The sequence below is a fragment of the Schistocerca piceifrons genome, chromosome 7, assembly GCF_021461385.2.
Source record: "Schistocerca piceifrons isolate TAMUIC-IGC-003096 chromosome 7, iqSchPice1.1, whole genome shotgun sequence".
Taxonomy (NCBI): domain Eukaryota; kingdom Metazoa; phylum Arthropoda; class Insecta; order Orthoptera; family Acrididae; genus Schistocerca; species Schistocerca piceifrons.
In genome coordinates, this window is record NC_060144.1 from 251,750,780 (window position 1) to 251,778,487 (window position 27,708).

At 42.2% G+C, this 27,708-nt stretch overlaps 1 protein-coding gene and 1 pseudogene across 1 annotated transcript in view; one reads left to right on the forward strand and one right to left on the reverse strand.

Annotated features, from left to right (window-relative positions):
- The first annotated feature begins 4,091 nt into the window (after positions 1-4,091).
- On the forward strand, positions 4,092-4,209 carry LOC124709232 (annotated as a pseudogene).
- A 2,031-nt stretch (positions 4,210-6,240) lies between these two features.
- The window catches only part of LOC124804948 (lactase-phlorizin hydrolase-like), a 146,935-nt gene continuing 125,467 nt past the window's right edge, over positions 6,241-27,708 (reverse strand). The window contains exons 10-11 of the mRNA XM_047265334.1: positions 16,766-16,939; positions 6,241-7,361 (exon numbers count right to left, since the gene is read on the reverse strand). Coding sequence (XP_047121290.1) covers positions 7,351-7,361; positions 16,766-16,939 — 185 coding nt within the window. The 3' untranslated portion in view covers positions 6,241-7,350. The remainder of the gene's footprint in view (positions 7,362-16,765; positions 16,940-27,708) is intronic.

A 27,708-nucleotide genomic window follows, 5' to 3' on the forward strand; every position in this document is an offset into this window, starting at 1 on the left:
CTTGTATTTAATTAAATTTTTTCCAGTTATATTTATTGTTTCTAATCCGAGCGCTTAGAACTTTTTCCCCCTTGGTTCTTGTTCATATTACCGTCTTTCCCTATAGCTTATACCCAACTTCTCGGCAATACCTAACATCATTCACCATTTTACGCTGTCGAACGCTTTTTCCACGTTGGTGAATCCTATGAAAGTATCTTGGTTATTCTTAAGTCTTGCTTTCATTGTCAAGCGCAACAACATAACCACCTCCCTGATGTCTTTCCTACCCTCGTTTTCTTTTCTATTATTGTGTTTATTATCGTCAATCGCTTAGATGTATGAGGTGTTTCGATGACAGTACGATGGTTCTCGTATCTATGCCCTTGCTAACTTTGGGATTGTGAGTATGAATTTTCTTCCGAAAATCTGATAGTAAGTCCCAAAACACACAGATTCTACAAATCCACTTGAATGGGCTACCACGGCGCAAATATATGATAGGTCACACGTCAAGGCCTCTAGCTCGATCTGCTTACATGCTGGCACACCGAGTACATACGAAATTTTTTGGGAGTGTAGTGCAAGAGCCGTTTTACAAAATTACTGCGAGGCAAATAAAAAAAACAGCTTTCTTACGGCTTTAAGCGAAGACAAACTTATTGTCAAATTGTTAAAAGGAGAATAAACCGCAATAGCTGTTGAACCAGTAGTAATTTATTGTTTACGACCAGTTATGATTCAAATGGCTCTGAGCACTATGGGACTTAACATCTGAGGTTATCAGTCCCCTAGAACTTAGAACTACTTAAACCTAACTCACCTAAGGACATCACACACATCCATGCCCGAGGCAGGATTCGAACCTGCGACCGTAGCGGTCGCACGGTGTCAGACTGAGGCGCCTAGAACCGCTCGGCCACAGCGGCCGGCGACCAGTTATGGAACGATATAAATCCCACCAGTTGTTGGTTTAAATGGCTCTGAGCCCTATGCGACTTAACTTCTGAGGTCATCAGTCGCCTAGAACTTAGAACTAATTACACCTAACTAACCTAAGGACATCACACACATCCATGCCCGAGGCAGGATTCGAACCTGCGACCGTAGCGGTCGCTCGACTTTAGACTGTAGCGCCTAGAACCGCACGGCCACTCCGGCCGGCTCCCACCAGTTGTAGTTTATTGTTTACGACCAATTATGGAACAATATAATTCCATCTTGTGACATGCAATAAAGTGTAGACGAGGAAGTGTTGTCTTGCATTCCACATTATACGAGGGTGATTCAAATGAAAACCTTAAATTTGTAATAACAAATCGAAATTTCGCGCCTTTATCCTGTAAGCGTGTGCAACAGTGTGTACATTGGCCTAGAGGTGACAGCATAGTGCAGATGCACGCATACCGTCGCAGTATCAGTATAAAGATGGCCGCCCCACTTGAGACTTGCACCAGGGAAGAACAGCGTTCTGTTATTCGGTTTTTGTGTAGTGAAAGTGTGAAACCTATTGAAATTCATCGACGAATGAAGTTTCAGTTCGGTGATGCATGTTTGTCACAGCACCAAGTCTACGAATGGAGTAGGAAGTTCGCAAATGGTGTGATTTCAGTGGAAGATGCTCATTGTCCAGGTCGGACACAACGAGTTGTGACTCCACAGAACATTGCAGCAATTGAAGCCATAGTGAAGGAAAACCGCCGAGTGACACTGAATGACATTGCAGCATGCTTACAGATTAGTCACGGGTCAGCACACCACATTGTGCATGATGTGCTCCAGTTTCACTTGTGCATGATGTGCTCCAGTTTCACAAAGTGTCTGCAAGATGGGTGCCACAGCAGCTGACTCCTGAAATGAGAGAACGACGTGTTGATGTTTGTGAAGAACTTCTTCGGCGCTTTGAACGAGAAGTTGATGGCTTCCTTGCAAGAAGCGCTACTGGGGACGGAACCTGGGTTCACTTCCACCAACCGGAAACGAAGAGAGTGAGCAAGGACTAGCGCCATTCCTCATCACCAAAACCAAAGAAGTTCGGAACAGAACCGTCAGCAGGGAACGTTATGCTGACTCTCTTTTGGAACGAAAAAAGCGTCATTTTGGAGCATTACACGCCCAGAGGGGTCACTGTCACCAGTGGATAATACACAGATCTTCTAAAAAGTCATCTGCGGCCTGCAATCAAATCAAAGCGATGTGGATTGCAGTCAGTATGTGCCCTTTTGCAACATGACAATGCAAGGCCTGACACTGCCCGTACAGCAGTTGCAACAATCACTGACCTGCATTTTGAGTGTCTTCCATCACCATACTCACCAGACTATGCCGCAAGTGATTTCCATATATTTGGACCACTCAAAGGCGCAATGAGAGGAAAGAAGTTCCGTTGTGATGAAGAGGTACGCCATGCGGTGCATGAGTGGTTGCTCGGACTACCAAAAGAATTTTTTTGAAAAGGAATTTATGCACTTTGTAGGCGCTAGAGGACTTGCATTGAGCGTGGGGGAGATTATGTTGAAAAGTGATACAGCTTTGTACCACTTCTGCACAATAAATGATATTAAAGTTTTTCATTTGACTCTCCTTCGTACACTAGGGAACATAGGAAAGTAGCAGTAACCACCGTCTTGCTCGTCTGGCCGTACTAACAGGAAAAGCTAAGACTGAAAGAAACCAGAATAAAAACTAAGGCGAGCTTTGCGAGAGCCATCGTCGAGAGAAATCGTGAGGTCTGTTCTGCAGTTCAGGAAGGAAGTTGCCTGTTGAAGGTAGAGGAGAAACACTGTCATCATTCAGTGATGACAAATATAAAGCGAATTTATCTTTTTTCCTTACATAATAAAGTATTGTAATACCTTTTCTCCTTATGCGCCATGAGAAGATGACAGATCTGGCTTCACTTCTTTATAATTTAAATATTTTTAAGTGATGTACAAAAAATTAAAACTTCTGATGAAACTAATGTATTCATGGACAACCATTATATTTCCAAACGACGTTTGGGTACCGGAAACCTAACAGTTTTTTGGTGTGTCTTCGATTTATGCGCTTACCTCAAAAACGCCTTTCATGGTTTTCCAAGTTGTGCGACTTTGCTGGAGCATAACTGATTTAGAAAACTATAAAGGACAAACCTGTAAACATGTTACAATGATACAGTGGCGTAGTAATGATTTAGAGTGTACATCATGTGTAGCATATATGTCTTGTTTCTTGTTTTAGTTCCAATAATTTTCTTTTCTTCTTCAGTGTTGTGACCATATTCCATGTTACGCCAAATACGATTCGTATATGTTTTGTGTATTAGACCAATTTACTCATCACTGTTAGAGGAATTTGCATGCATTTACCAAATCTTTGAGAGAATCCTTTTACTGCGTTGTGCAGTATCGATAATACCCAATTACTTTTTGGTTTTCTCTGTTATTGATCGCTTCTTTCACGCCTGTCAGTGATTTGTTAACGTGAAAAATGCCAAATTACACCGTAGTTGGGAATCCATGTTAAATTTTATGTCTACATGTTGCTAATTAAGTTCGTAGGTTGGGTGAAGACAGGGACACACTACCTTGTAGAATGCCATGCTTCATAAAGCACTGTGTGCACAAACTAACTTTCGAATTGAGGACTACTTTACTTTTAATGTACTTGTTTCTACATTAATTGAATGTGAAAAACACACTTTCCATAACCACTAAATAGTTATTCGGTTGAAGGTGGAGAAGGGGAAAGGAAAGGAAACGGAGGGAACTGATGAATTGCTTATGCGGAATCAGTGGTGACTAGTCAAAATGTGTGCCGAACAGGGATTCGAAACTGGGCTCTCCTGCTTACTAGGCAGTTGCGTTAACCATTGCGCCACCCGGCCATAATGTTAATCACAGATGCATGGACTGTCTCAGGACGCTCCCCGGCCGACTCACACTCCCACCTAGCGCCACCTATCCGCATTCCTTGCTATGTCCGAAAGAACAGACACCACACATTCGTATGTGAAATGGTTTCTGAGTTGTGGTAACTGCTGGGAGCATTTCATTTTTGAGATGTTAGTTGTTGTCCTGATAGCCGATTCCTTCTTACAATCTAATAATCAATACAAATATTACATGTTGGCCAACGGCTTTGCCGCAGTGGTAACACCGGTTCCCGTCAGATCACCGAAGTTAAGCGATGTCGGGCTGGGTTAGCACTTGCATGGGTGACCATCCGGTCTGCCGAGCGCTGTTGGCAATCGGCGTGCACTCAGCCCTTGTGAGGCAAACTGAGGAGCTGCTTGATTGAGAAGTAGCGGCTCCGGTCTCGGTAACTGACATACGGCCGGGAGAGCGGTGTGCGGACCACATGACTCTCCATATCTGCATCCAGGGACGCCAGTGGGCAAGGATGACACGGTGACCGGTCGGTACCGTTGGGCCTTGTTGTCATTTGATATTACTACAGTTGAGTCGGATCGCCGACGGTTTGCAGTGATCTGGGCGCAGCAGCTTCGTGCACCTACCTCAAACAGTAACGTAATGCGATTTCATAAAGGTCTCTACGGCAACGACTCAGTGTATTCACAGCTCTGTAGACGGCTGTTGTTTTCGCTTGGGCGATGGGCAGATGAATGCTGGCAACAGCTCTGAGAGCTGTCAGTGGTCTTCTTACGCCCTCTCGAGTACAGCATGGTAAAACAACCTAACTTCTCAGTGAGAGGAACCAAAATCGGCGCACCCCGGTGCCACAGCGCGGTTCCTTGCGTACTAACAGTACAAATTTCATCCTATGCTAATTCTCGGTAGAAAATGGACGGAGAAGAATGGTAGTTTGGCAACACTGAAGCAGCATATATAGTAAATACCTTCATTCAATACAGAACAGCTGTGCTCCCCAATTAGTGCAGTGGTTAGGGCTTTTCGGTAGAGTACTCATGTTCGAGGATTCTATTCCGAGTGTAGGTTAATTTTTTATTTTTATTTTCTAGTTTTGATAAGTCCAGCAGTGCTGTAGAATTCGATGAAACTAGACGCCATACCCCATAATTACAATTTTCTTAGCCTTGAATGTAGCAATTATTGGTCAACTATTCTTGAAGAGTAATAACCAGTTAAAATTAAGTAACTATTAAAGCACATAAGTAACTACAAAAGTTATCAATGTGGAGTTCTTAAACATACGTTCAATGAGAGTTTTTTCAGATGACTGAAAGTTGAAGGTCGTAATTAGACTTTACACCACGATGGTGTCAGCCCCCGGTAGCTGAATGGTCAGCGCGACAGAGTGTCAATCCTAAGGGCTCGGGTTCGATTCCCGGCTGGGTCGGAGATTTTCCCCGCTAAGGTATTTGGTGTAGTGTTGTGCTAATCATCATCATTTCATCCCCATCGACGCGCAAGTCCCCGAAGTGGCGTCAGATTGAAAGACTTGCACCCGGCAAACGGTCTACCCGACGGCAGGCCCCAGTCACACGACATTTACATTTTCCATAATGTTAGTAAGAAATAGAAGCAGACGCTGGTATTTGCCTCTGTAATGTTATGTTTGCCTTACTAGTGAGGTAATGTTCTAAAGGAGGATGTAATGGATATGAATATGGTAAGCGTGATAGTTAACACTAATGAATTGAACTAATGGCGAAAGTTAAAAACGGAAACTGCTTCCGAATATAGTTGACTGAAATGACGAAAAGCCATATAGTCTACTCAGACGATGTATCTTTATCGCTGCAAGAGGACTAACGGGGATAAAAGATGCAATGATAGACCGAGAGGAGACTGGTTGAGTCAGCATTATTTGAGGTGGGGGGAGGAGGAGTGTATATAACTGAAGAAAAGTGGAACAATACTGACAACGTTTTTAAAGGTTTCTCTCGTTTCTCAGATAGTTTTAAGCAACTGCAAGGGCTGTATTTTCATACAACGGCTAAGAAGCCAGATACAATATTGTTCGAAAGGAAATAACAGTTCCAACTAACTGGGCACTCGAGCATTCAAAAGCATAACTCTACCCATTGCACCTAAATGGGCAACAATACTACGCCATATTAATTGAGTAATGAATACCTTTATTCCGAGTCCATTTTCGGCCGTAAACGTTCACGGGACGGAATTTTATTGTAGACTTTTTTTATTGTTACTCTCCAAAGAAGCGCACTGTGGCAACCAAGTGCATGAGTTATGGATCACCCTGGACTTCTATGGAATTTAGAAGCTCTTATATGTAAAAAGAAAAGAAATATAGCTTTTGTTTGAAAATTTTCTCTTTTGAAGTAAAATTGTTTCTCTTTGCTGTTAACCAAATTTTATTTTCATGGATACAGAGTGACATTATTAGTTTGACGATATTGCAGTGCCAATGTTATTCTGATGACGATCACTGCGGCGACCACAGCCGTTACTAAACACAACAGATTAAATTCCCAATTACGAATAATAATGACTACCGTCAGCTGTAGAATGGAATGACGAAAACGAAAATTTGTGGCTGACCGGGAATCGAACCCGGATTTCTCGCCTATCGCGAGCGGTCGCTTTACCTTTTGGCTATCCGTGCACGACTCACGGTCACACCTGACTGCCATACGTTGCCAACTATACGTCTACGCTCTATCTACCGATACCGGGCATGCGACTTTCAAGTAAGTCTGATCTGTACGGGAATACACATAATGGATGTGTGAGTACAGATCGTAGACGTATGGTTGACGACATACGGACGATTGGGTGTAGCAAAGAGTCGTGCACGAAGAGCCAAACGGTAGCTGGCACGGTAGCACAGCGAGTTCGGTCGGTGGGTTAGCTACCCCCTCTAACAAAAAACTGAGTGAATGGCTCAACGAAAAACCTGAATGGGTGTCATCGGACGTCCGCCCCGAACATATTTGACGAACAACATACAGCAAAAAGAGTTCAACAAAAAGCAGAAGAAAAGAAAGGTAAGGCGACCGCTCGCGATAAGTGGTGAATACGTGTTCGAGTCCTGGTATGGCACAAATTTTCACTGTCGTCATTCCATTCTACAGCTGATGGTAATCATTATTCGCAACTGCGAATTCATCTGATGTGATTATTAATTTTGTCCTGACATGACAAATAATTTTTAGTCTTCAGTTTACACTTGCAGCTTGCACTGACCACCAGAAATGAACTGTTAAAGATATCAGAACGCAATGAAGTTTGAAGCGTAGTGGTCTCACAATTCCTGATGCAATTCAGTTGCTCCACGCTATACTCGTCACTCCTTGGAATTACTGTTGACGGATTTTATATGAATTGTGATGATTTTTTTAAAATTGAAGAATTTGTTCACACAGAGGCGAATGCGACTGCATTTTCGGTCATTTACTCCTTAGATGGTGTCGTCTTTGTGTTACTATTCTTCACTGAGAAATATCTACCGATTTCCTGTAAATGGAAGCAAAAGATTAATGAGTAATCCATATTTTGGATTCATTTACAAATGATACTGACTTTGTACGTAAATAAGACTAAATATTATGTTTCTGGATAACAGTGTAAGTATTTAAGAGCTCAAGCTATAAAAAATAAAATATTTTTGTTACAGAAGCATTATACCTGAGGAGACTAGTACGGATTATACTACATAATTACTACTTCAAAATAATGTTACACATATTGAAAAACGTCTGTATAGTAAAATGTAACTCACTTCTAATTGTCCTCATTACAATGTTTTATCAAGTGTAAAACAGGTTACAGGCAGGGTCAGAAATTGATCATTAAACAGGGTCATTCTTATCAACGTTTAAAAACCACCTAAGTGACGAGGGTGACGCAGAGACAAGTAATTAAAGACACACGGGGCCGCAAATGTCGGGAAATACCCCAAAAGTGGACGAAAATTGTTGAACATGTTACGTCACCTATCTCGATGTACTTGAGGCGATTGGACTTGTCCATCCAATCGCCGCCAGTGGGGGGGCAATGCTACACATCGCTCCGCTAGGCTACCCTGTTTTGAAACATCTTTTGTGAACCTGACCTGTTGTAAACGTAGAAGTTACAAAATTATTGTCCTCGCTTTAACAAGCAAAAGCTTATGTTATCTTGTGTTTCTTTCGTTTTTACCTTCTTTTTTTGTTTACAGAACACATAGGTCATTCACTGGCAGCGATGCAAGCTTACACTTATTTATTTGTGACGCAATGTGATTGATTTTTGTGTATTGTACACTGCAGTTAACCAGCGGAGACCGCGAGACCAGTAAATAAAACAACGAATATTAAATGAATGTAAACACCTAATTGTCTAACGCAAAGCAAAAAATTGAATATTTATCGTCCACTTTCGGGATATGTCCCAACATTTGCGGCCCCGTGTGTCTTACGTTCAGTTACTTGTCTCAGCGTCATCTGCGTCGCTTCAGGGTTTTTTAAACGTTAATAAGAATCACCCTTTACAACGAGAGAAGCAGTGACAATTTGGTAAATCTTATGTCGTGAAACAGATAAAAAAATATTTAGTAATTATACGCAGTAAATCCAATATTTAAATTTCTTTGGGATTGAATAACTTTACTTTCTAATATGCAATCTGTGCCATTTACCTTGACTACCCAAAATAACTTTTTGTTCAGAAGCAAAATAAAAAAAATGCATCAAGCAAATATTGTTTATCTAACAAGGGGACTTGCCTTTCTTGTAACTTCGTTCTCCACGAAGATATGAACAGTAGTAAGGCCTTTTTAAATAGTACTCTACATTTCTCATTCGCTAATCAACTTTCCCTCCTCAAGACATGTACAAATGTGTATTGCATTGTACCTATCATTCACACCAACTGAATGTTCTTAAAAACGTTAACAGAAAACTGATTTGACTTTCTTGTACTGCCACACAGCGCAGGTGCCCGGGACAACATTATTCGTCCACTTGCTGCAACTGACAGCAAACAAATGGAAAAACAAAGGAAATGAACTCTGGTCATTCAGTCAACCATATTCAGCTGACGGTTTGTGATATTACAACGTGTCAATCAGTCAAAGTCAATTTTGTGTAATGTTTTTAATTGTATCATGTTTGCCTGCATGATGCACTGTGATACGTCTTTCAACAGGTCTTGAGAAGAGGAAGCAGACTACCTACTAAAAAAATACGGTTCTGTTTAAAATAGACGTACTGCTGTTCGTATCTCTGTAACGAACAAAATTACACGAAAGGCAGTGACGCTGCTTATTGTTCTTCTCGAAGCTGAATAACATTTGCGTGATCCGTTATTAATTTTATTTCTGGAGAAATTGCTATTTGAAGAGGTCAAAGTAAATGAGACATCGTGTTTACATAAGAACTTAACATGTCCTGTTCAGTACCTACAGTACTACGTTCAAACATTCACGTTATGTCCACTGAAGTATATGCCCATGACTGAACGATTTCAGTCCTATACGTTGTATAAAGGTTTTTCACTGAAACATGCTACAATTTGCGCTAATGTAGGTTAAACCACAGCATCTGTTCCTCCTTCAATTTTACTAGCAGACGAGAATCTCTAGGCGCTTCAGTCTGGAACCGCGCGACCGCTACGGTCGCAGGTTCGAATCCTGCCTCGGGCATGGGTGTGTGTGTTGTCCTTAGGTTAGTTAGGTTTAAGTAGTTCTAAGTTCTAGGGGACTGATGACCTTAGATGTTAAGTCGCTTAGTGCTCAGAGTCATTTGAACCATTATTTTGAGACTCTCTAGCTGGAAAATGAAGGCTACAGATGGGCTACTTTGAGCGTTTCTGGGCTGTCGATAATGATCAGATGTTGTTGAGCAGGATGACAACAAGTGAGAGCCATGATTGTTGCTGTATGTCTTTCTACATTCTGTATTATGAATATTACAATTCTTAATAAGCAGATATCTGAAAGCTTGAAATGATCTTCTTTACTGTTTTTTCATAGTTTATTTTGTTTTATATCTTTATAGGCAATCTTTATTAACATTAATCACATCAATAAAATAATTAAAAGTGATATGGTATCATTTTATGAGAATTTTATGAGAGATTGAAAGTTGCCCAATTGTTTGGTCAAGAAGACGTATGAAAATCCCATTTTTATACAAAGAAATAACGGTCACCTTAAAGAGGGCTGTTCAATAGAGAACGGTAATAGTTCATCCCTATAACTTCAATGGTTCTTCTTCCAGCCTGTCGTAAAGGACATGCTGGAAGCCATTTTATTGAAGATCCTTTGGAATCGATTCTGTAGCTTTAGCTACTGCTTGCGATGATGGAAAATGCCTCCCACGAAGCTGTTTGTTCAGGTTATGGAATAGAAAAAAGTCACATGGGGCAAAAACTGGGCTATAGGGAGGGTCAGGGATGCAATTCACATTCGTTTTTATAAGATATCCAGTAATGACATTTACAATATTCGATCGTGGAATATCGTGGTGCACCAGTCAGCTCTTTTGACAGATACGTGGTCTCTTGCAACTGATACGGTCTTGCAAAGTTTTCAGGACACCCACGTCCATTTATCGAAGTGTGTGCAGGCACAACATGATGATAAGCCATTCCATGAACCTAAAAATAAGGTGACTACAACTTTTCCAGCAGAAAGAACCCCTTTTGCTTTTTTGTGGGTCGGCGATGATTTCCACACTGAACAGAGTTGCATTGCTGTTTGCTCTCAGGATCAAAATTATGTAATCAGGTTTCGTCATCAGTGATAATTTTTGGAAGACATTACGTATTTTCGTGTAACCTCAACTACATCCAGTCTTGCACGGGAATGTCCTTTTGTTCGGGAATCAACAGTCTCGCAACCCACTGCACACAAACATGTCTCATGTGTAACGTTCTGTCACCAAGCTATGGGTGGCACGCTATAAAATTTTCAGTATTTCAGGAAGCGTTCGTAAGACTCATCGTCGATCCTATCTCGCAGTGACTGCAGCGGTGTTTATATCTTTTTCCGTAAGGGCAGTAAATGGATTTGTCTCCCCTATTTAAATAATTTAAACCATCTTCGAGCTGTGCTGTAGGGAAAAACAGAAACGAAGTAGGTCTCCTCCAACATTGTATATACCTCAGATGAAGATCTTTTGAGACGAAAGCAGAAATCAAAGCCACAAATAAAATTGTTCATCGCGCGCCACCTACGTTATTGTGGTAGGCGGATCTGAACATGTCTCCGGTTTTCCCGCCTTTCAAAGGCGGCAAGCCGGAGTGCCAACAATGAAACTAATACAACGTGTTTACTGTACATAACAGAATGTCACAAAATTAAATACTAGCGTGGGAAATTATGACTGTAAAAACTTATGACCGTTCTTTATTGTATAACCCCCGTAACAACATTGGTCTTGGTTTCCTAAAGATTCTCGTTTATAGTTACGAAATTTTTCGTAAGTTCCTACGAGTGTGATTTGATGGATCTGGTTGTTGTTGTGGTCTTCAGTCCTGAGACTGGTTTGATGCAGCTCTCCATGCTACTCTATCCTGTGCAAGCTGCTTCATCTCCTAGTACCTACTACAGCCTACATCCTTCTGAATCTGCTTAATGTATTCATCTCTTGGTCTCCCTCTACGATTTTTACCCTCCACGCTGCCCTCCAATACTAAATTGGTGATCCCTTGATGCCTCAGAACATGTCCTACCAACCAAACCCTTCTTCTAGTCAAGTTGTGCCACAAACTTCTCTTCTCCCCAATTCTATTCAATACCTCTTCATTAGTTATGTGATCAATCCATCTAATCTTCAGCATTCTTCTGTAGCACCACATTTCGACAGCTTCTATTGTCTTCTTGTCCAAACTATTTATCGTCCATGTTTCACTTCCATACATGGCTACACTCCATACAAATACTTTCAGAAACGACTTCCTGACACTTAAATCTATACTCTATGTTAACAAATTTATGTTCTTCAGAAACGCTTTCCTTTCCATTGCCAGTGTACATTTTATATTCTCTCTACTTCGACCATCATCAGTTATTTTGCTCCCCAAATAGCAAACCTTCTTTACTACTTCAAGTGTCTCATTTCCTAATCTAGTACACTCTGCATCACCCAATTTAATTCGACTACATTCCATTATCCTCGTTTTGCTATTGTTGATGCTCATCTTATACCCTGCTTTCAAGACACTGTCCATTCTGTTCAACTGCTCTTCCAAGTTCTTTGCTGTCTCTGACAGAATTACAATGTCATCGGCGAATCTCAAAGTTTTTATTTCTTTTCCATGGATTTTAATATGTACCTACTCCTAATTTTCTTTTGTTTCCTTTACTGCTTGCTCAACTCTATAACATTGGTGTGCTGGTACTGCGAACGGCTGAAAGCAAGGGGAAACTACAGCCGAGGGTATGCAGCTTTACTGTATGGAACTTGATTTCACAAACAACTCACTTCCGGATATAATTTCCTGTGAAGGATTTACACTTGGCAGGGATCCTCCAGCTTTTTCATCCCACTGGTTCCTTTGCAGCAAGTCAAAGTTTCAAGTCAGGAAAGAGGAAAATGTCACTTTCGGCTAAGGCTGGAAATTTTGGGAAGGTCTTATGGGACCAAACTGCTGAGGTCATCGGTCCCTAAGCTTACGCACTACTTAATCTAACTTAAACTAACGTACGCTAAGGACAACACAGACACCCATGCCCGAGGGAGGACTCGAACCTCCGACGCGCGGGAGCCGCCCCAGACCGTGACAAGACCCCTGAGACCGCGCGGCTACCCCGCGCTGCGCTATGCCTGGTAAACAGCGTATATGAGGAACCAATTAAAAGCCGTATTCATGCACTTTCGGCAAGGTTATCACTGATTTGTGGGATGATCATTATCCTGCTGAAAGGGCACAGTTTTCGTGTCAATCTTGGTCTTTTTACAGGCAAAGCATGTTTCAAACGCTCAAAAAATGAAGCATATTTGAGTCCAGTTATAGTTCTGCCTTTTTCCAAGTAATCTATGAGGATCGTTCCTTGGGAATCACAAAACCAGTGGCTGTCTCTGTACCAGCTGACAAAACAGTCGGCCTTTTTCGATGGACTTTCACCAGCCTTTGTTTTGACATGTTTTGACTCTGCTGTGCAGCGATGGATTCACGTTTCATCTAAAATCACAAATCGGAGTAAAAAGCCTCGCGAATTGCTATTAAACAAAGCCATACACTATATTCAGATGTGCCGGATGCCCTTTTGGTCGGCTGTGAGAAATGGCAGGACCCACCTCGCACAGGCAATTGGATTGTCCATGCGGGATGTCACGCACTCTCTCAGTTGAGATGCCTACAGTATCAGCAGCTTCACAATTTTTTTTTTTGCGGTCTTGCATTGCTATACATATCGTGAATTTTGTTTATGGTTTCCTTTGTAGTGACCTGAATTGCACCGCCGGAGAGCGCTTTGTCTTCGGTGCTAGTCCAGCAATGTTTATATTCGTTAATCCTAAATTAAATGGTGCTCAACGATGGTGCATAATCCGCGTGAACTTCATCCAATTCTGTTTTGATTTGTGCGGCAGTACAACCTTTCAAATGAAAATGTTTAATAAGAGCCCGAAATTCGGTTTCGTTCATTCCCAATCGCAGCTGCCACACAGACCAATTCAGAATTGTCAACAATGAACTACGCTGTACATTGTTGTAAATCTTTATATCTACGCTGTACATTGTTGTAAATCTTTATATGATCCTTGGAATAATCAAGCTTACTAATCATGAAAGCTCAACAGAAATGTTCTATTCTTCCATGGAAATTTATCAGAGTTATCAAACCACATTCACACTGTCTCTTTCTATGCTATTCAGCTCATAAGTCTATTTCTCATGTGGAACTTGAAAAAACAGTGTCCTCGAAATGGGGAGTCACATTCCAACTACAGGTTGCAAATCCGGATTATGAAATGTTACTATTCAGCAGCACTTCGAGTAGTTATGCTCGTAGTGATCAGGACTTACGCGACAATTGTCGATTTCTCTCAATGGCGAACGTTGTTGTTGTTTTAGTCTTCAGTCCAAGGGCTGTTCTGACGCAGCTGTTAATGCTAGCATATCCTGTTCAAGTCTCCTCATCTCCCAGTAACTACTGCAACCTGCAACCATTTCAACCTACTTACTTGGTTTCCATCTACAATTCTTTCCACCCAAAGTTCCCTCCATCACCAAACTGACGATCCTTTGATGGCTCATGACGTGCCTTATCAACCGGTCGCTTCTTCTGTTTATGTTGTGCCAGAAATTTTTTCCTTCATTCAATTCAGTACCTTCTCATACTTAACGCTGTCTACCCATTTAATCTTCTGTAGCACTTCATTTAAAAAAAATTCTTACAATACTACATTCCAGACAAACATCTTCAGAAAAGTTCTTCAAAACATTTATCTTACAAGGGAAACTCACCATCACACCCCCTCAGATTTAGTGATAAGATAGTCCAGTGGATAGCCTGTCAAAAACCAGAGATCAACCATGAAAACAGGAAGAAGGCGTACTGAAATAAGAAAAAAAGGCGAAATACAAATAGTGAAGGATCCAAGAACAAGAAGTGCAATAAAGAGGAGGTTGAAACAGCAACGACGTCTTGGGTAAATGGTAACAGGTTGGACTGCCAAGCAGGCGAGCTGTATTCAAAACTCCTCGTGTTTTCTTTCCCACAATATTATGAACTGTCCGTCCGGTCACTGAAATGTTCGTTCTCTTCCTGTAGCCTTGGTAGTTGTCATACTATATATTGGTTGTGGAATGTGTGCCGTGTGGTAAGAACACGTTACCCTCGCAAGTAAATGTGATAAATAGTGAGAACAGGTGAGGTACATACAGACATCTCACAGAAATGAAAACAACAAATAAACGGGCGTGAACGATGTTACAACAAAGGTATTCAAGAGTCAAAACTTCCAAAACGGATCGCAACTTCAAAAACGTTAAAAACGTATGTTTTGACAGAGCACAGAGAAACTGTGTGATTGTGGAAGTGTTGCGTTCACTTGTTGCAGCTTATGTGACAAACTATTATTGTTTCACCATTTCCTTGGGCGTGACCACATTCATACGTCCGCCCTCGGTAGCTGAGTGGTCAGCGCGACAGAATGTCAATCTTAAGAGCCCGGGCTCGATTCCCGGCTGGGTCGGAGATTGACCGCTCAGGGACTTGGTGTTGTGCTGTCCTAATCATCATCATTTCATCCCCATCGACGCTCAAGTCGCCGAAGTGGCGTCAAATCGAAAGACTTGAATCCGGCGAACTGTCTACCCGATGGGAGGCCCTTATCACACGACATTTACTTTTACCACATTCATACGAACACCTATAGCGGCCAAGGAGGCATATCTCACTCAATCACCAGGCGTACAAAGTAGGTGCGTCGATAAGAGATTCCTATCACATGATACACATACTGTCACTAAAGCCGTGTATTACACACGAGACGTGTTTTCCGGTGGAGGATTCGGTTGACTTGGTACCTTGTCAACAAAAGCTTGCGGTTCCTATTCGAAAGCCACTTCCTTTCAACTACTAATAGAGTGGTTGTGCAGAATCAGCTGTCATTATAGGCCCCTACCTTAGTTGTTGCTGTTGCAAACGGACGTTACAACACGACACAGACAGAAATTTTAATAAAGCGAACAGCGGAAAAAAAACTGGCGCGAAGGAGGTTTGAACACAGCTCTCCCGCTTGGTTGTCCAACACCGCAACCACTTTTTCTTTCGTTTTGTATTTTGTTCGTTGTATTTGGTCGTAGTGGACGTCAAATTACATCCGATGATGTTCGCTGCTGATCCATTGACTCAGTTTTTTATGACAGAGACCAGCCGGCTCTGTGACTAAACACGCTGAGCAACCGTGCCAGCAAATTTGGAAATTTGTGGTAAGTTCCTATGGGACCAAACTGCTGAGGTCATCGGTCCCTAGGCTTACACACTACTTAATGTTTAATGTACGAGTAACATAAACTAACTTACGCCAAGAACAACACGCACACCCATGCCCGAGGGAGGGCTTGAACCTCCGACGGGGGGGTCGCGCCAACTGTGACACGGCGCCTCACACTGCGCGGTTATCCCGCGCGGCAACCACTTAACCGCAACGTATTTCATAAATGCTGCCCTATATTGCACTTATTATTCTTGGAACATTCATTGTTTCTATTTTGCTTTTTTGCACAGTCCAATACACCTTCTTCCTGTTTCCATGCTTGATCTGTGTTCAGCTTTTTTCATGCTGTCCACTGGGCCCTCTTACCACTAAATGTGAGGGGGGTGCGATGGGTAGTTTCCCATGCTAAATGCTTGTAAATTCCTCTTTTCCAGAAAAGCTTTTCTTCTTGGAAGAAGTCTGCATTTTACATCCGCTGTACTTACGCGATCATCAGCTATTTTGCTGCCCAAATAGCAAAACTCATTTACTGTTTTATTATATGATTTACTAACCTAATTGCTCTGATTTAATTTGACTACATTCCATTATCCTTGATTTACTTTTGTTGATGTTCGGCTTATAACCCATTTTTAGCACCCCCTTCAATTCGTTCAACTGTTCTTCCAAATCCGTTGCCATCTCTGGTAAAATTACAGTGTCATCGGCAATCCATGAAGTTTTTTTCTTCTCCCTGAAATTAAATTCCAGATTTTTCCTTTGTTCCCTTTATTACTTGCCCAGTTTACAGGCTGAACAGCACCGGGAAAAGCTACACCCCTGCCTCACTCCATTCTGACCCATTACCGCCCTTTCACGTCCTTCGACTCTTACAACTGCAGTTTTCTTTCCGTATGGTACCAACGAGTAATTCATCCAAATGTGACGCACAGCTGTTTGCGACTGATTTGTTAGATGTGGTGTCAGGAGACCGTGTTTTGAGCTCACCATGTGGGGCGCGAGCCTGCTTTTGCCGCGGCTGCTGCAGTCGGCGCCTCTGCTGCTGCTGCTTTCCTGCTTTCTTGGAATGGCGAGTCCTCTGGTGCTCCACACGTTCGCCGGCGCCGGCTGTGTTGTGCAGGAGACGATTGGAGGATGTGTCTCCATTAACCGCCGTGTAACCTGTACATGGAACGAAAAGGTCTTTCACTGACAGAGTATGGTGTAAACACTTGTGTGTGAACATACACTGAAGAGCCAAAGGCACTGGTGTAGGCATGAATATTCAAGTACAGAAATGCGTGAAGAGGCAGAGTACTGTGCTGCGGTCGGCAACGCCAGTGTAAGACAACATGTGTCTGGCGCAGTTGTTAGATCGGTTACTGCTGCTACAATGGCGGGTTATTAAGTTTAAGTGAGTTTGGTGTTATAGTCGGTGCAAGAGCGATGGGACACAGCATCTCCGAGGTAGCGATGTAGTGAGGATTTTCCCGTACGACCATTTCACGAGTGTACTGTGAATATCAGGAATCCGGTAAAATACCAGATCTCCGACACCGTTGCGGCCGGAAAAAGATCATGCAAGAAATGAGCCAACGGCGATTGAAGAGAATCGTTCAACGTGACAGAAGTGCAACACTTCCACAAATTACAGCAGATTTCAATTCTGGGCCATCAACAAGTGTCAGCGTGTGACTCATTCAACGAAACATCGTCGATGTGGGCTTTCGGAAACGAAGCCCTACGTGTGTGCCCTTGACGACACAAGGCTTCATACTTCAACTGCGCCCGTTGATACCGACATTGGAATATCGATGACTGGAAACATGTTGCCTGGTCGGGCGAGTCTCGTTTCAAATTGTATCGAACGGATAGACGCGTATTGGTATGGAGACAATCTCATGAATACATGGACCCTGCATGCCAGACCCTGCATGTTCAAGCTAGTGAAGGCTATGTAATTGTGTGGGGCGTGAGCAGTTGGACTAATATGGGACCCCTGATACGTCGAGATACGACTCTGACGGATGACACGCAGCTAAGCGTCCTGTCTGATCATCTACATCCATTCATGTCCATTGTGCACTCCGACGGACTTGGGCAATTCCAGCAGGACAATGCGGCACCCCACACGTCCAGAATTGTTACATAACTGCTTGAGGAACACTCTTCTGAGTTTAAACACTTCCGCTGACCACCAAACTCCCCAGACATGAACATTATAGAGCGTATCTGGGTTGCCTAGCAACGAGCTGTTCAGAAGAGAACTCCATCACCTCCTCGTACTCTTACGGATTTATGGACAGCCCTGCAGGGTTCATCGTGTCAATTTCCTCCAGCACTACTTCAGACATTAGTCGAGTCCATGGCACGTCGTGTTGCGGCACTTCCACACGAATGTGTATCACTTGCTTTGGCTCTTGAGTGCATATATATGTATGTGCGAAAGCGGTTCTGTGGTACTAGATACCGACCCGTGCTGAAACACTCACATTAGTACGTGGTTTAACCTTCGTGGGCAGCAATGTGGGTGCTGACTCCGGCATCGAGTCGATTGTACAGATGGTGAATACTGTCCTGGGATACGTTATACGATTCCTGCTCGACCTGTTCACGTAGTTCAGTAAGAATTGCTTGTTAACGAGTCGCACAAGTCACACAAGTCACTTCTCGTCCCATCATATCCCACGCGTGCTCTACTGGAGACAAGTCTGGAGATTGTGCTAGTCAGGGAAGTTGCTGCACGTCCTGCGGAGTTTCAGGGACAGTGTGTGAGAGAGCATTATCCTGTTGGAACAATATACCACCATCCTGATACAAGAACGGCCATAGATCGGGTCTAACAACATTCTGCATGTACCGAGCGATAGTTAGCGTCCCCTCCATAAACAGCAAAGTTGAACAAGAGTTGTAGATGGTTGCTCCCCAGGCCATAATGCCTGGGACGGGGTTAGTGTTCCTTAAACGAACGAATTCTTCATCGTATGTGCAAACGACTATCAATTGCGTACAGGCTGAATCTGCTTTCATCGTTGAACACCAGAGCGCGCCATTCTATCATCCTTTTACGGCACCAGTGGACTTGGGCATGTTGATACTGCTGCGTAAATGGAATATGGGCCAGAGGTGTGCGTGCACTGCTAAAAATCGCTTCGCAACAGTTTGTGTTGACTGTTTGACGCGTCTGGGCTCACAAGCCCTATCTGCGCTGTGATAGCTGTACAATTTGCCACTGCGGTCCTTACAATACTATGATGAGCGTCTGCGCTGCGTGTATGTTCAGAACCTCGTCTACGGGTGTGAGAAGTGACCACTGATACCAAAATCGTTGCACAACTGACGCAGCACTTTCATCTTGTGTGGCAGTTCTCTGAAAGGACCATCCCGCCACTCCGAAGGCCAGAATTGTACCCCGTTGAAACGCACTCATTTCGCTATAGGAAGCAGGAGTGCGTCTCCGTGGAATGGTTGCCTGGTTGCTTCACACGTTTGCACCAAACTGACCCTTCTGTCTGTAAGCATTCCCTATTAAAGGTAGATACAGAGGGCGCTCTGGTAGCTATGCCACTATGTTATCTGCTGGCGGAAGACGTTTAAACCATTATTAGTACATCCGCTATCCTCCAGGTGGCACATGCTGTCATTGGTTCAAAATCGACATCTTCTTTCTCGGCGTACTAATTTCTTCCGGCAGTGTATATACTAGCCTTTTTCCGCGACTTCACCAACATACATTCGTCACATATTCGTATACTGAACACAGCTCATAATCCTCTCTCTATGTCCACCTCTACGTTTGTCAGTCTGTCCACCTTTTCCTTTGTGAGTCTATCCACCTCTTCCTTTGTCAGCCTGTCCACTACATCCAACCACCTCTATCCATCTATCTCCTCATCCCCAGTCTCTGTCCCTTCATCTTCTCAACCCCCTCTCATCGTCCATTTCCTCTACCCCCTCTCTATAACCGTGTCATCCTTCTCCTTTCCTTTGACGATATCCTCCTCCCCATCTCTCTTTCCATTCCCACTTCCCCCTCTTCATTTTCCGCCTGACCACTACCCCTTCACACCTTACCACTTCCCTCATGCAGCGAACGTCGAACATTGCACAGCGTGACGGTAAAAAATCGCATGAAATTAGCGGAAGCAATCGGTTGTGAATCCCAAAGTGTTACCAGAAGTCTAGCTAGCTGTGAGATAGTGTTCTTCGTGGTTGGGGTGTGGACCCTTTATTGCACTTCAGAAAAAGTGAAATTTGAAAGGGTATGAAAACATTTTTCGGCCTTGTGTACTGCTTACAGTAGAGGACCAGTTCAAGGATGATAAATATATCAGCACGACAATGCACCCTGTCGTAAAGCAGCATCTGTGAGACAATGGTTTGTGGACGATAAGTTCCTTGAAATACCCAGAGTTCTGACCTGAACCCATTGAAACGTCTTTGGGATAAGTTAGAATGTCCACTCCAGGCTCCAGTGTCCGGTTTCGCTTTTGAGAAAGAATGGGCTGCCCTCTTCCCGATAGGCATTCAGGCACCTCATCGAGGGTGTCCCCAGAAGAGCTGAAGCTGTTATAGAGGCGAAGCGTGGCCCTACCCATATTAATATCCACTAATGTGTGTCCGGATATTTATCATCAGTTTAGGTTATAAGCAGAGGTTAGAGGGAAGAAGAATCATTCTAGTGGAGACAAGAGCTGCAAAGGGGACTGACAGATTGTTATAGTCCGGCGTCTGGGAATGAGCGTCTTGTAAACGGCGATGCTGTTCAGTTGCTCAAGTGCTGCTTTGATGGGGCTCCGCAGCAGAGAGCCACTACGATTTCAAGTGTTGACTCGACGACATCCTCAATTACTGCAGCAGTGGCACAACCGTCGATCAATGGAAAAGATCCGCCTAATCGATAGCGATCAGACGAATGACCAGTTTTAACAAACGCTTGTCAAGTCGATTGTTTTTTCGTTCTGCGGGATTTTGAGATCGAATGAGACAATCAACTCGAATTTTTTCATTTTCTTCTCAGGTTTGATTGATTTCACTTAATGAAACAACCGACTGACGCTAGTCTCCGACGCTTCCTTCTGATGTTTTAATTGTTTTCAAGCAGTCTCTGAGTTTGAGAGATTTCATTACCTCACATCACACCCTTTTTTTTCCTTCTGGGGGTGGGGGGCAACGTCGTTGGGCAGGGCATGGGGCGGCGCTGGAGGCAGCGTCCAACAGCCAGGACAGAAGCCGGCGCGAGGAGGTGACGGGGCCGTCGGCGGAGTGCTGACTGTCCAGTCATGTTGTAAAATGTCCAGAAACTTTTTATGCAGAAAGACTACACCGACAGAAAAACAATGTAAAAATTTTAACTGTAAAGACTCATTCCAACTTTTCTTTAAAAAAAAAAAGGTTGAAAATTACCACATACGTAGCTCGGCAGGTTGCTACAGGAATGCACAACCCCTGCGGTAGATGCGGCAGACAGCGCATGCGCAACACGGCGAGCCTTGGCTTACACCTTAATGGTAAACAGGTAACGTAGCAGAAACCGATCCTAATTTGTAAGGTGAATTTCAGTCTCCATTGATAGCTTCCCTGACACAACTGTTTGCAGTTACTATTCATTTGATCTTGCAACTCATTTAATATCCATGATAATTAGCAGTTGCCTTTGTGTTGTTGGTATGTGCTAACAATGGAGATAAAAGTGAATTAATTTCCTTTGTGTTTTCTTCTTATATGCGAGCTAATAGCATTTATCTTTGCGCAGGTTCCAGAGTTTCACAGTAATGTGTAGTCCAATTAATGTGTTCAACGTTGCAAAGATGAAACATGAAGAACATAGTATGCAATGGAAACCATCTATTTTTTCTGAAGACCTCCGTATATATTATTTACTAATTAATTTCCTGAACATTCATTTAAATGATGTCGAAATTTTGCCAGAAATTACGGAAATATTACAAGAAACATGAAATAACTGACGATTCCGTAAACTGTTGTTCGAACGGTGATTGTTGTGCCAATTAAAGTCCAGAACAAAAAAAGGTACTTCCCTAGCCTTACGAAAACATGTACGGTAATGGCTTTGAGCGTCAAAGTGACGGCTGTAAATTTTTTGGTTAAACGAAGGAGGAAGAAAACGCTTGAAGTTAAGCAGTGTTTGGTTGGCTCCATTTTGAAAAATCTGCGTGTGAATTGTATAAATAGAACAAAAATTGAAGCAAAGTACGAAATATACACCAAATTGAAATTCACAAAATTATGAAAGAAAAACTACTGGAAAGATTTAGAACTGCTCGTGAAAGTCATTGCACAATTACGTGACTGGTTCCTCTGAATTTCAAGTGAAATTAACACTTTGTTCGACCTAGTTAAACAGATTCAGAAAATTATATGGAAAACAAAGCAGCGAAATTAGCAAGTTTACTTCAAGAAATTTGTAAGGGAGATGTGATTGAAAGGTAACACAATAGAGAAATTCGTAGCTGACGTAAAGATTAAGCTTCTTGTTATCCCCTGAAGTACTGTGTATAAAGCCAGTCAGGTTTTGTTCAACAAGTGCGTATAAACAGCTCTTTATCATTTCGAGCGAAAGAAAGACAAAGTCGCTTGTGCAGTTGATGAATGACGTGACACATTATTTTGTATATAACAAATCCAGTGATAAGTATCAGTGGATTACTGTTTCCACAGCTTTATACCTACCTTAGGAACCCCAAGGCATACTGGGACCAAAAAAAGAAAAAGGCTGTTTAGCAGCAAAAATTTCATAATCGACGTAGCAAAATCTGGAAAAATGGAAGAGAATAATTCTCAATATTAAAGCGAAACGTTTTCTTACTAGTTGTAGCAAATAATTCATTGATTTTCTTGGACTCTTGGCCCGAACATAACATCACATCCGTCTTAGGGCGACGGCTAAAAGATTCAGCCTCTCATAAACAAATTTTTGGGCACTGGAAAGCAATATTATTTCTGATCGTTCTTTGTTATTTCTGATTTATCAGCAGAATAGTATTTTTACACTTTAGTCACTTGTGCATTGTCTGTTTGTATCACGAAATTACGAATTTGATCAAGTATATCTGGTGCTCAGCACAGTAGGCAGAACAACGGCAACGACCATTTCTTACTCCACACCTGTTCTGTCTAAATAAGACTAATAATTACTGTGACATGCTTAAACGCATTAAATTGTCCTTTCTCACGTGTGCTTTGTGTAAAGGAAATATTAGTTTTCGTCACCTAGTAGACACTTCACACTTCTGTGACGACTTCTGGAAATAAAAAAGGATGTGTTTCATTGTTAGTAAATATACATTAATCAAAAATTGGCATGAGAGCTGTGCTACAGAAATTGTTATAAAATATTTCATATCAACATATTACAGCGTCGACTGATAGAAGTCGTCTGTAATGTAACATGTCTTGATTTTCTTTCGTCTGCTAGCCGCTTGTGTAAAGATTACGTCAGCAACACTATAGCCGACGATATGATCCGGAAGTTATTCAAAGATTTAATGATTTGAGACATTTTTGGTATGATTTAAGTGCTTAAAAATGGCGTGTGTGCACTTTCGACTTTGGGCCATGTGGCGCTACGTTCTCTTGTCAGTGACTGTGTCAGTTTATTATACGCCGATTTACGTGCAAGATAGGAAGGGCTATAAAAACTGTTGTTATAAGCGTTTCTTCGTGAGGCACAAACGGGTGACCAATATTTTTATAAAAATACTTGCGGTGAGCCCTAGCAGCAAAAATTCGGACAGTGATTTTCTGTCGACGTATACTTTCTGTATGAAGAAATTCAGGTTAGGTTTCCACATGCCAGGTTGGACCACTCCTTTGTGAAAGGGATTCAGATGATTTTCAAATTAAGCGACGTCATCACACCTTTTCACTAAAACACAATGTAAACAGTCGCTAAAATTTGGCAATGTTCCATTCTTCTTCATGTTCCCTTAAGTGAACTTTATGCCCAGTTTTGGAGCTCCAGCATGCATCAGTTCGATACATTCATCTGGAACAACTTAACCTACAGGGATATATTAATCTGTTTCAGTGTTGAAACGAAGAACTGATGTGCTTATAATGCTTATTTTAACTTCGCCTTATCCCAGGAGATGGGGGTTTCATCACGTACCCCTGGGGTAGGGGGCTACCCTCGGCGGGGGGTGGGGGACAGGGTTGTGTAGCCCGATTGTACACCATTGCTCTAGTGCCACAGCTACTAATATAAGTACTACAGACTGGTTTCACTTACAAGAATGAAAGGGTAGTCCAGGCAACTGAAACACTATATGAGTGTTGTGGTATTAAATGTAATGAAATCAAACACCAGAATATGTAGAAAGCAATCAGGAAATGTATCTCCAAGCACACAAAGCTAAGCCATTATAATACAGAAGTTAATCCAGAATGTGTCTATCCATGCAAACTATTTGTTTTGAACAGGAAAACAGACTTTGAAAACATTAAGAGAAAGAATGCAAAATCGTAAGAAAAATTGTAGGCCTAAGACTTGTAGGCGAACAATACACACTCATTAGCATTATGTAAATCAAACATTACCCAAATATCCATAGTGAGTTTAGAAAAAGACGATTAAGATTCTACGGAGACATTAAAAGAATGAACCCAGACAGACTTACAAAATACATATTCGACTTTTTTCACAATAGGAGTGATTCCAAAATGATCACGATGGAATGAGCTGACGAGATCAAAACTAACCTGAAACTGGCAAGTCTTACTCCAGAAGATGTCCAAAACCGTGAAATCTTCAGGTCCAAAATTCACAAATGACAAATTGACCAAGAGGAAAAACAAAGAAGAAGATCGGAGCAACACAGACTGAATAGAGGAAAGATGTCAACAGGAAGAGAATAAACATATGACCACAGCTCTAAGTATATCAACTCACCAACTACCACCCCTTGCTCAGTTCCCATTCATTACTACCGTCATCTCCCAGATGCCTTCCCTATAATAACTATTCCACTATCCCGACCCCACATTCCACCCAAAAAACTAGAACCGCTAGCCTCTCCCTCTCCAATCAAATCTCGGCTGAACATATAAGACATTTTCCGTAATTGAGACACACACATACATTTTTTCTCTCTGCCCTTCCCCCCCTCCCCTCTCTCTGTCTCCCCTCCCATCGTACACACACACACACACACACACACACACACACACACACACAGCTACAGCCGGCCGCTGTTTACGAGCGGTTCTAGGCGCTTCAGTCCGGAACCGCGCTGCTGCTGCGGTCGCAGGTTTGAATACTGCCTCGGGCATGGATGTGTGTGATGTGCTTAGGTTAGTTAGGTTTAAGTAGTTCTAAATCTGGGCGACTGATGACCTTAAAGCCATTTGAACCGTTTTGAACACACACACACATACACACACACACACACACGCTTACGCTCTCTCTCTCTCTCTCTCTCTCTCTCTCACACACACACACACACACACACACACACACACACACACACGCACACACACACACACACACACACACACACACACACACCCTCGTGCGCTCGGTAACTGCAGTTCTATTCCATTGAGTTCTGCCATGTGACGTGAAGTGGAAGCAACGCCAATGCAGAGTAAAAATAATGGTTTCCAAAAGGGCGAAAACCGGCCAAGACTGAAGGTACAACCAAGTTCCTTTCGACCGGAACCTACGCTAACAACGAAAGAAAAGGAAGTGTTTGCAGAACGTGTAAACTTGAGGCAGAAGCAAGTTAAGTAAATTGCGCGCCAACATTATAAAGAAATGCCGGTTTTAATTTATAAAAACCCAAATGTACAAACATATTATGTATCTATATTCCTAGAATAACCACAAAACATCCTTAGCGCGGCTCCCCCCGTCGGAGGTTCAAGTCCTCCTTCGGGCATGGGTGTGTGTGTTGTCCTTAGCGTAAGTTAGTTTAAGTTAGATTAAGTAGTGTGTAAGCTTAGGGACCGATGGCCTCAGCAGTCGGTCCCATAAGACTTTACCACAAATTTCCAGTTTTACAGAACATCCTTTGCATATAAAAGCGAAACACGTCTCGTGTCGTATTACCATCCTTTTAGCATTGATTTTAGATTCTGAAACTAGACAAAGTCAAATGGAGTGACATCTGTGCAGCAGGGTGACTGCAGGAGGAAAGTACTAGACGTGCTCTCATGCCGAATGAACCATGAGCTCTTTAGTTTCAACTCTGTTAGTGATTATTCTGGTGCAAGCTTTTATAAATGTCTGAACAGTGATGACTGTTGACTGTTACACCTTGAGACAAAAATCAAAAGTGACAAACTAAAAGGATTGTGAAAATCACTTCGAGATCGGCTCGAGAATGTCATTCTCCCGTCGGGCATAGAGATTCTACGACAAATTAGTGGTGTCTGAATATGTCTGAATATCTTGCCAATGAACCTAACGGTAGCCTCCTGCTCAGATTCTTTGCATGAATGTGTCATCATCGACAGCTTCATCATGGGGTTCATTGCAAATTTTCGCTCGATATTTGTTTAGTAATTCGATTATAAAATGAGCTACAATCTTTGCTAAATTTCGACCCACGTTAATTTACTTTAGTTAAAATTTTATGATACGAACCGTTTGAGATTCCAGTGTCTTCTCCAAGTTCACTGACAACTGACGGAGATCCTTGAGTTTAGAAATATTTTATAGAGGTGGTATCGTACAGCTTCAACGAATGTTAGGGACTGCATTATGCAATACACACCTTTAACTACACACTTTATTAGAGACGATCTATATCAGACCATCATCAGGTCCTAAAACCGTCTCAGATATGCGTTTGCTTAATTAGCATAACAGTTTTCAGAGGTAGACTGTTCCATCATTGAGACTGGCTGTAACTACGTACACTGTGTCTATCTGGCTAAATGAGAAAGCGAGACATTGTGGCCGTAGGGGGATTTGAACCTGATTTTTCTTGAATGTGAGTCCGGAGTGTAAGCACTCCGTCGTCCCACTGAGTTCAAGAATTTAAATATTCCTTTGGTTTTTAACTAAGTTTTTGTCAACACCGTTTTGGCATTTTGTTCGTTTTCCCAACAGTGGTTCCCTAGAGTAGGGTGACCAAATTATTTTCGGTGAAAACCGGGACACATTCACCCGGGTGCCAATGGACACCTCATTCCACATGTACCCAGGTTTCTTAATTTTAAATATTAATGTTTTGTTGATACATTTTGTTAACCCGATTATTATAACTAATAAGAGGATACAAAAGATTGATATAATCTATATTATCTGTATAATTAATGACATTTAATAAACGTATACAGTAATAAAGAAATGTATTACGAATTTACAAAATTTTACAGCCATTCAACTTTTAATCAGTTAATATTAACATGAGCTTTAATATTACTGAGCTCTTGTAGATGGAATTGACTGTCCTTGGAGAAAAGGGTATTTTTCACTCCCTCCAGCCTTCTTGATCATGTCTTCGTTCTTTGATACACGGTGATAAAACTGAGCACAATCTATTTTGTAGTTGTACAGGATCTGCAGGATTGCTTCAAGAGAGTCCACCTCCATTCTGTTTCTTTCATCAGTCCACTGGATATTCATGAACGAAAATATTCTTTCCACGATGACATTATGGGCTGGGATTGCAAATAAATAGCTTGCAATTATTACCAACTCAGATCAATGCTGAAGACAGTCACAGCTTTTAAAAAGACTCACTCACTTCTCATGACATTCCAATGGTGTTTTTATTTTTTCATCATTCCATTTGTGAAGACTTTCTTCAACAAAATTTGTCAGTATGCCGAACTGATCAAAGAAAATGGAATCACCGATTTCAATCTCTTTACTCTTCAAATAAGAAACTGTCTCTTCAACACTTTCCCATTTTGGCACTCTCTTCAGTAACATCCAATCAAACACCGGTGATGAGGGTAAATATGAGGCGCTCCACTTGCTG